A 10,353-nucleotide genomic window follows, 5' to 3' on the forward strand; every position below is an offset into this window, starting at 1 on the left:
TGTGGGTTCCCTATTGGCAAATGTAAAACCTAAGAGCAGGAATTAGAATGCAGGAAGGGAATAGTGGGGTCGCTCAAGTGACCATCTATATCGGTTACTAGGGCTTTTCTCAAAGGGGAAATTTATAGGCGGGACAGCCTGGCTCTTTCTCTCCAGGCCTTGCTGGCAGTATGCCTTTCAAATGATGCCTTGGCAATCCGAAGTTGACATTGCAATCAGAAGTGCTCATTGCCAGGCACTGACACTCTGGGCGCACTGCAGAGACCCGTGCGGGTTTGATGATGGAGCTGAAGTCTGAAAGGCCAGCCTCCGTCTTGCCCCTTGAAGAGCTGAAGCTTCCCTAGTTCTGCCGTCTCCGTCTGAGGTGTGCTCCCCCAGACTCCATGGCATTATCCTCTGGGTCACCTAGAGGCCATCTGAACAGCTGGGGCACAGAGCAGAAGGCTCTGTAGCAGAAATGGCTTGATCTCCCGATCTGCTAACCGGGTCACACCAGCATCTCGCCTCCTCTCATATAGAAACCATTTCCCCCTCAGGTAGGCAACCGAACCGTGGTTGCAAATAACCTGAACTTCGGTGGTGACCCAGAGCTCTCCCACCTTATGTGACTCACAGCACGACACCAACACCAATGGTTTTAAATATCCCCCCCCTTGGTTTCCTCGACTTTCTGTCTTCTAAGGCTCCGAGGCTGTCTATAAAGACGGGACATGGTTTAGACCCCAGAAGGAAGCAGCAGCTGTGGGTCTCCGGTCCCAGCTCTGCGTGGCTACTGCTCGAGCTCACACCCTCTGCTATCCAGCGCCATGGAGGTCCCTGCGGCTGGCCTGGCCGTCCTGCTTCTCACTGCGGCACTCTGTTCCCAGACCTCCTCTTCCTTTTGTGAGTCTGTCCTTCCTGCCTCCTTTTGCCCTATCCTTCCACTCCCTGGTCACGGCTTGGACCCCAGCGCCCAAGTCTTGTGCCTGAGCCCCTCTGAGTAGAGAACTTCAGAGAGCTGTCAGAGGCTGTTTCCTGAGGAGGAGTGTCTTTCCCATAGTGTTTTAGCCATTCTGTTGTCCAGCTCTGGGAGAGAGTGGGAGGAAGTCCCATCCTAAGGGTGGAAAAATGGCCGCCCAACTGGGATCTCGGACAACAGGTGGAATCTGTGGCCAGCTGACTCCCAAGGCTGTGGCCTTTGCTCTCCTTGTGAATTCCAGATGGCACTGCCCCGCAAGAGACAGAAAGGGAGTAGTTTGTTCAGAAAGCTGAAGTTCTGGTGGAGAGACACAGAGACCCCACACCAAAATAGAGAGAGAATGACACAGAGCATAAAAATGTCAAGGAAAAGAAGAAATGCCAGCTTCCTTCTGGGTCTCTTTGTCTGCACATCCCCATGCCTGTGCAGGGCTGTCTCCTTCCAGTTCTTCCTGACCCTCGGGGAGTGGTTGGCTCGCCCAGTCTTCTGAAGAGTCACTTAGGATCTTTCTGTCCTGTTTCTCTCAGTTGGTGCTGACACCCCGACCTCCTGCTGCTTCTTCTATATCTCCTGGCAGATTCCTCGGAAATTTGTGGTCGACTATTATGAGACCAGCAGCCAGTGCTCCAAGCCCGGTGTCATGTAAGGTCCAATCTTCCTGGGGAGGGCAATGGGAGGGCTGAGATGAGCCCCCCCCCAACCCCGTGGAGGACTCAGCCTTCTGAGACCATCGGAGCACAGAACACCAGGGGAGGCCACTGCCACGTCTCTGACCTGGTCTGATGCCTGTGGAGAGCCCTGAAGGAATTGCCCCTGTGTTAAGGTGACAGCAGGAAGTTGGCTTTCTGAGTGGACCCCCGTATGAGACCCAGAGGAGGTCATGAACCCCAACATGGAGAGTACATTTTATGAGCCTGTGGACAGGACCTGAGAGAACGGGGCAGAGAAGGAAGGAGGGGTCACAGTGGGCCTAGGATTCCCCTGTTACATTCCTCAGTGTGTAATCCTTCCATGCCTCTCCACAGTTTCCAAACCAAAAGAGGCCGGCAGATCTGTGCCCACCCGAGGGAGGCCTGGGTCCAGGAGTACATCAGCGACCTGGAGCTGAATGCCTGAGTGGCCTGGAAGCTACAAGGAAGGTGTTCCATCTGTGTGAAGACTGGCACCTGCCCAGGGCAATGACCTTGGAACTCTGGAGGGCACCTCCTCTACGGGTCTCACCCCCCACCCCCTGCCACACTTTGCAGCCCTCTTTAATTTTCATTTATGTATCTTATTTAACTTGTGTAACTTATTTCCATTGTTGAATTGTGTGATGTAATAGATATTTTCTCTGACTTCTCATGGCATTCTCTTTACCCGCCCCCTTCAGTTTCTCCTCATATTCACTATATGGATCGCTCAGCAGGATGAGATCTCTCTTGGAGCAGCTCTACCAGAGATCTCAAACAACAAATGCTCACGGGATGGTTGGCCCAGCACTGCGTTTCAAAATGTTGAAGCGGGGGGCACCTGGGTGGCTCTGTCACTAAAGCATCTGCCTTTGGCTCAGGTCATGATGGGGGTCCTGGGATGGAGCCCCTCATCAGGAGCCGGCTTCTCCCTCTCCCACTTCCCTTGCTTGTGTTCCCTCTCTGGCTGTCTCTCTCTCCCTGTCAAATAAATAAAATCCCTTAAAAAATACTGAAGACTCTTATATAAAAGGTAAAGCAGCCTTTTCCTTGGAATGACTCCATTGATTTTGTCTTCCCAACTGATCAGAACCACAGGCTGAGGGGGATACTGGGGGAAGAGTAGAGACATCTGAAGAGGGGCAGAAACCACCAGAAAGAGACAGAGTGCTAGCACAGGGGTGCCACACCCTCGCTGGAGATGCTTTCCTAGAAAGCTGATACTGGCACATTGTTTTATCACTAAGTCATAATCGATATGATCTAGGACATCTTTCTCCTTAAATGACTACCGAGATGATGAAACGTACTGTGAATGCGTATTTATGCACACACCTTCATTTTCCCAAGAGAAGCTTTCTTCAGAACAATGGCTAATATTTGTTGAGCGTCTAGCAAATGCTGGGAGCTTAGATGCTTCTGTTAGCGATGGTCTAGCAAACCTGCCTGCGACCTAGCAGAGACTCCCCATCTACCAGGAGGCCGACGGCCCTGGTCAGCTTCTCTGGTGTTCTGTGCTCTGCTTTCTGGGAGAATGTTCTCCAAAGCCATATCTAAGTTGAGGCTTCGAGGTTGCAGTGGCCAGAGTTAGCAAATTAAAATACAGAATGAATGATGTTTTAGTATAAGTATGTCCCAGGCAATATTTGGGATATACTCATAAAAAATCATTTAGTGTGTGTCCGAAATTCAAATTTAACTGGGAATCCTGCCTTTTATCTGGGAATTCCACTTAGGGTGAAGACTTTTATAGAGGCTGGCTATTTCCTGTTGGAGTGGGTACCTAAGGAGTTGCTTTCCAACCTTGAATTCCCATTAGAATCCCTTCTGAAAGTTTTTAGAAACTCCAGGGCCAGGACCTCACCTCCAAAGTTATGCATTTAGTTCGGGTTTAGTTAGGTGGGGACTGGGCGTCAGTAATTTTGAAACTCCCAAGGTGATGTAAAGCACAGGCAGTTTGAAAACCACTGCCGGGTGTCATAAGAGCCTGTTTCGGCCAGCTTTGGGGTTTCAGAGGCAATGCAGCTCCTTTCTTATTTTTAAGACTTCTGAGCTGTTTTTGGTTACTTCCATTGGGTGGTTAATTAGAAGCAGAAAATCTGCTAGCTGTTAGCTAGCTGCCAGATAACATCACTTCTAGAAGTAGATTCAGAAGGCCTCTCTCTCAGTGCACGAGCGCTGGTGGGGCTGGTCCCCCTGGTTCCCCCTTTCACTGCCACACCCCATCTCCCAGGCCACTGACTGCTGTCCCCACAATGCCCTGCTGAAATGATGCCATGGGCGTTGGGGTCACGGGAATCCGCTCCTTGCTTCTGGTGGCATCCCAGCTGTGACGTAAGTGCGGGACTGCTCATTTTGTCCACAAGATAAATGTTTGAAAGGAGGGTATCTGCAGAGAGGGTGGATACGGCTGTTTCTGAACCCCACTTTTTCATCCTTCCTTGTCTCCCATCTTCCCATTTCTGTTCATACTAACATCATCTTGCCGAGGAGAGGTCTGCTTTTCCCGTCTGCAAGCTCTAGGTCACTGCTGTGCACACCAGCTTGGTGTGCAGGCAGCAAGAAAAAGAGGGCTTCCCCTTTAAAAAAAATTATTTTTATTAACATAAAATGTATTATTTGCCCCAGGGGTATAGGTCTGTGAATCATCAGTCTTACACACTTCACAGCACTCACCGGAGCACATACCCTCCCCAATGTCCATCACCCAACCACCCTTTCCCTCCCTCCCTCTCCCCAGCAACCCTCAGTTTGTTTCCTGAGATTAAGAGTGTGTTATGGTTTGTCTCCCTCCCAATCCCATATTTCATTTTTTCCTTCCCTACTCCCCATGACCCCCAACCCTGCCTCTCAAATTCAAGAGGGCTTCTCTTAAGGAAACTATTTTTCCCTCCTCTCTGCTATCAGACAAGCCAATTTCAAAGTGAGCCCTAATGATTTGTGCAATAATTAGTCAGTCTCCAACATCCTGAATTTTCCTTTTTGATGCAACCTTGCCAGGCAGATGGCCTTAGTAAGAATACAGACCAGGCCAGGGAGGGAACCGACTGTTAGACTAGGAGGAGGCGTCCTCACTGACTGGCCTCGGCTTCTGCCCTCAGCCGGTTCCGCTCTGTGCGGTGTGGTACTTAGGGCACTGCAGTTAGGGATACTTTGAGTTGTAGTACCGAAAAGCTGACTCAAGCTGACTTAAGGGATAAAGGGAACCTGTTAGCTCACATAAGTGAAGCTTTGAGAAGTTGATTAGCTTCAAGCAAAGCTTGATCCAAAGCTTTGCATCCTTAGTCCTCAAGTATGATGAAAAACCATGGTTCCTTCTGAATTTCAGATTTCCCTTCAATATGAGAGTTCATCCTAGGACACCCCACTGTAAAGTGAGTCACTTTTCTAGTAGGCACCTTCCAGGATTTACAAGTTACCCTCTTGAGACCCCTTCATTGGGCTTCAAGAGGAGGAGAGGTGATGAACTTACCTTCACAAAGGTGGAGCCCACTAGGTTGGCCTCTCTCTTTCCTCTCTCTTCTCTCTCTATTACTCTCCCCTGAGAGTTAGCAAATAATATTGTTCATCAGGGAACTATGTAGATAGAGGATCTGAGAGAGACAGAGGATAGAGGATCTGAGAGAGACAGAGAGTGAGACAGACAGATATACACAGAGAGAGAGAGAAAGAGAGGAGGCAAGGGGATAGGGGAGAGAAAGGAGTATTGGGAGGCAGCTGTGTTCCCACTATATGGACTGAGTTTACCACCGGATTCCTAGAATGAAGATAGCTGGATTGAAGAGGATGTACATTTAACAGTTTGATAGGAACTGGTTATTGCTCTCTACAAACCTGATCAAAATTCCACTTTTGATACTAAAAAAATAGTTTAAAACAAAAAGAAGTATACCTTATCAAAAATTGAATAAACATTTGCATTTCTCATAAGTATGTTGAATTTCTTTCCCCTCTTGAATTTTACAACAAACAACCTAAGTCTACCTTCCCTATACTTAAAAACATGACATAGGCCAGGTTTAAGCAAATTTTTCTATAAAGGGTCAGATAGTAAATGTTTTTGGCTTTGTAAACATACAGGCTCGGCTGCAGCTACCAAGTCTGCCACAGGGAAGGCAGCCCCGGACACTATGTAACAGAATGAAACTTTATTTACAGAGACTGCATCATAATGGATTTGTTCTGAGAACTATAGCTTGTGAACCGCGATCTTGGTAATCAGTCTGATAAATAAATTTGGCATTCACAACAGAAGTCTCATTGCATATAGTGGCTGATTATTTTTTCTTCTGTTATGTTAGCCACTGCTTTTGTGGAGCACGGATTCTAGGAAACTAATATCCAGGCAAGATGTCTATTGCTGTATGCACCTTATTAAGAAACGAGTGATAAGTCCTTATTGCTGAAGTCACTGGTTTTTGGTCTTCTGTGTGCATGTAAATCACTTGAGGGTTTGGATCTCCAGATCCAAACCCAAGAAATTCTGTTGCCAGCATTTTAAACAATCATCCCTTGTCGTTCTGGAATGCTCTGAGAAATGCTGGCATAGGCTTACATTTTCGTTATATTATTTATTAGCTGCCTGACCACAGGCAAGTTGTTTCACCTTTCTGAGCCAACATTTCCTCTTCTGCCAAATGGAAACCTTGGTGAAATTACTAGGATTGAAAGGACAATGCATAATTTTTAGGAAAATTTGATTCATGAGAAAAGTACATTTAAATGAATATATACAAAGAATGGATATAGTTAATACATGTACACTCTATGCTAGGTACATAGTATTTCATCATCACTGTTTTCTAAGCTAATGCTTTGTGTTTTAGCTCTCAGGAATGTGTAGAGACAGGTATTACTGTCATTTCCTTTCTGTTGACTTCCCCTCTTCAGATTTTCTTACTCTTTGCCCCTTAGCTCACCCCCCCACCACATAATGTTTTCCAGCTGGAGATCCTGACTTCATCATAAAACAAAACCCATAGAAGCACCCAAAAGACTGGTTTGGTTTTGAGAAATTTCATTATTTCATGCAGCTGAACACAGAAGTGGTAAATAACATTCTATAAATATTTGTTGGTTGATGGTTTTGAAACGATTTCCCCCTAGAAAATGCTAAGCATAAGCACCTACACACTTGTGTCAACCACTGTGTGATTGGACGGGCACCGGGGCGTGTTGAACAGAGTGTTGTAGGAGCTCTCTCTGCAGGCAGTCAAGAGCGCGTGGAAATACATTACAAAGTGAGTCTAAGGAAGTTTACATTTACATCCAGAAAGAGGCCCAGAGTGTAGTAGCTTGATAACTGGCACCTAGCACAGGTAGCTTCAGGAGTTGAAGGAACATTCTTCCCTGGGCTCAGGTCCCTGCTCCCTCATCAGGCCACAGATGTATCTAGTTTTTTATTGCTTCCAGGCCACTCAGGGATTCAGCTCCGTGGTCAATGATGTCCTTGGCTCCAGGACTTGGTAGGGCGGACACAGACCTCATGGCCTCTTTGGTTGGGAAGGTGTGAAGAAGGATGGAATTATAAAAATTGGGGAATCAGCAGGAGAATTCCCGGTCCCACATTACTCCCACTGAATCCTCTTTGTCTTGGGAAGCTCAGAGTCTGCCTCCTTCCTCGGGACTGTTTCTCCAACCTCAGACTCCTAGACCTTTTCTCAGTGACTTTTGGGGGGAGGGTCCTCCTCAGGAAGTCTCCCCTCTGCCTGGGGCAGCTCTCCCCTGGTTCCCAAGCCCCAGGCCAGGTTAGAGAACACCCCCATGGCCTCTCCTTGTGTCCTTTCACTCGAAGCTCTGGGTTTCCTAGAATGGCTCTCACCCACCTGGGTTGCCTTTGTTCTGGCTGTTCCCTACACAGAGTCCTGCTGGCTCCATTTTTGCATGTCCTGCCTCTCCCCAGAGATGGGCAAGAGGACCAGCTCTGGCTGCTGGTCTCATAATAGCCATCTACCATGTTGCTAGGGATCTGCCAGGAGGACATAGAAAAAGCAGCAGATCCTTGGAGGCCTTTGTGTACTCCAAGAAAAGGGGCAGCCTGAGCTGGAGTCATTTTTCATCACAATAGTGAACCAGCTCCTTCTGCCCAATGATAGAATTAGAAGAAAGAAGATAGAGATAGCATCGTTCAATAGCAAGAATCTTCTAGCTCTAATTTTTTCCCTAAGCTTTTATCTTGTTCTTTCATTTGGGACATGTTCCTCTGACTCCTCACTCTGCTTGACTCCGTGTTTCTACATACTGGATGAAACAGCTACCCCTACCAGGTCTGAGGGAGAACCTTGGAGTTCAACTTCACCCCCAACTCTCTGTATCTCTCGAACCCTGGTGATTGTCCAAGCAACCTGTTCTATTTTTGATAGCTCCCGGTTGTCGAGGGTGGGCCAAGACCTGTCAGTGTCCTGAGGGAGAAGATCTCGGTCAGCCTCCAGGTTCAGGCTGGTGGGAAGCCAGGGCCAGGAAACAGGACTTACCCGGGGAGAGGGCTTGTGTGTCAGCCACTGCTTGTGCAGTGCCCGGAGCGGTAAGCTGCTCTCCCTGATCTTACAGTTCCCTGGGACCCAGAAATGCACCACAAAAACTGGGGTGCCGGATGTGTGAAAAGGTCCCCTCCCAGAGATACTGCTGCTGTGGAGCATAAGAAAGGCCCTCTATCCCGACAAGCCCAGCAGTCTGGGCGCTTCACCAGGTTTCCCAGTTCTCTCAGGGCTTTGGGTCTCGGGAACTTGAACCCTGTTGGTTTTCAAAGCCAGGTGTCTGGGGCTTGTCTCTCAGGTGCAGTTCTTAACAGTTGGGGTGTCTGTTGTGGGGTAGGGTCCCTTGGCTCCTCAGGGAAAAGCTCCTGACTGAGCATCACAGTGTGCGAGCGGGAGGGAGATGGGGGGAGTTATTGTGAGGCCGTTGCTCTGTCTTCTAACCTACCTCCATGGGGGTGGTGCTCCACTAGTTTTCCAGTCTTTTCCAGAGCAAATTGTTCCCCATGTCACTGTAGACTCGGTGTATCTGGGGGAGGAGTGGAGGTCAGGATTTTCCTATGGTGCCATCTTGGACAGACCACTTCCTCTATCTCAGGTCTTTGCTCTAGTCTTGAGTTTGGTCTCTATTTCCCCTCTGCAGGAAATGCAGCTGATGGAACAGTCTCGTGCTTTTTCCAGTTCTATTGGGGGGAAAGGAGAGATTTTCTCTGCAAATTACCTGTAAGTTGGCACTGGGGTGAATTTATTACTCTGTTGATCCCTGGGAAGCTGTTGAATCTGGATTCTGCCCCTGTTGAAAACCAACTCAGTGTCCCCCTTCCCAAAGTAAGACAAGTCCCCACCCTGCCCTCCAGGTACATAGACTAGAATGCTAAAACTCCTTCAGAAAGAATAGCCACCTTAACAAGTAATGCAGGGCATTTTGAAAAGCCCTTGGGAAGCCCTCTATTTCACTTGGGTACCCATAGGACCTTGGCATTGTGGTCTGACCCCACAGAGAGCAGGAGACGCATGAAAGGCAGCCTGGGAACAGAGAACCATGGTGAGGAGGTTAGTGGGGACCCAAGAGGGTGGGCCAGAATGAGACTTGCTCTTGCCAGCCTTCTTCTGGGGTCCCCTATTTTTTTTTCAGGTATGCTCTGGACCTTGGGGAGAAGGAAACTTAGGGTGATGAGAGAGGAAGTTTTTAAGTACAGTGACTCCTTGTTGACTTGTAAATACAAGAGGGGTCTTGGGTAACCACAAGGCATGGGGTATTTGCAAGAATGGTTCAAGTGCTCAATTGACTAGGGCTGTTTATGGGGAAGTGGTTTCCCCAGCAAGAGGAGGTGAGATGTTTGTGTCATCCCGGGACCACACTTAGCTGGGTCCTTCTCATTAGAGCTATGTAGTCATAGTTTCCCATAGCAGAACCAAAATTTCTTTATGATTCCATAGCTGTTCTTACTAATAGACATGACATGCAATGATGCCATGAGTCCTAGCCAGCATACCCAGCTTAAATCGCACCCAGGTGGACAGAGTTGTGTTAGCAAAGACTGGGCTTCAGGAGGGACTGAGCATCCAGGCAGCCTTTCAGACACCGCTCATTCTAGAGATGCATCAAGGGCCCAAATGTACAAGGCAGACAGCATAAAGGCATGTTGGATATGGGCACTAATGCACTTAAAGAACTTTAAATTACCTTTGCCTTTGACCTTGATAATCCATGACTAGGAATCTATTTCCTATGTAGATGAATTCAAATATGAAAAAAAAAATGTCTCTGGCATATTGATAGCAATTTAAACTTACCCAATTTAAATTACTTACAGTAAGAAAATAATGAAAAAAATTTGGTATCTTCACTCGAGTTGCTATTTGGGAGGTTTTACAAATAATGCAATATCATGGAAAATGTTTATGTTTTGGTAAGTTAAAAGGAAAACCCAAAATGCAAATTGCCTTACCTTAATCAGGACCCACTCCATGTGTTGGGATGTGGTCAATTTCATATGATATTTTTTCGCAAATACTGTTCCCCAAAAGGAAGGGGAATAGAAGAAGTATGAGGTGTCCTCTGTTATCTATGTCTTTGTCCATCCAACATTAAAGGACTCTCCTATTTTCTTCACTATGGCAAGTTCTGTAATGTTGGTTCATTGTTCTGGGTGTCCGCTTTTTTCCCTGTCCCCAGTCTTCTGCTTCAGGGTCCGTGGCACTTGTGTCTTACCCCACTTAGCATGTCCTGGGGTGGACATGCAACCTC

The 10,353-nt window shown here is 47.6% G+C and overlaps 1 protein-coding gene across 1 annotated transcript; it reads left to right on the forward strand.

The window, feature by feature from the left end:
• The first annotated feature begins 701 nt into the window (after window positions 1-701).
• LOC116858451 (C-C motif chemokine 3-like) lies at window positions 702-2,207 on the forward strand. Its single transcript, XM_032843248.1, has 3 exons — window positions 702-882; window positions 1,486-1,600; window positions 1,984-2,207. The coding sequence occupies exons 1-3, from the start codon at window positions 807-809 to the stop codon at window positions 2,072-2,074; spliced, it is 282 nt and encodes a 93-aa protein (XP_032699139.1). The 5' UTR covers window positions 702-806; the 3' UTR covers window positions 2,075-2,207.
• The last annotated feature ends 8,146 nt before the right edge of the window (window positions 2,208-10,353 follow it).

Source organism: Lontra canadensis, unplaced genomic scaffold (genome assembly GCF_010015895.1).
Source record: "Lontra canadensis isolate GAN:19392208 unplaced genomic scaffold, GSC_riverotter_1.0 scaffold137, whole genome shotgun sequence".
In the NCBI taxonomy this organism is placed as follows: domain Eukaryota; kingdom Metazoa; phylum Chordata; class Mammalia; order Carnivora; family Mustelidae; genus Lontra; species Lontra canadensis.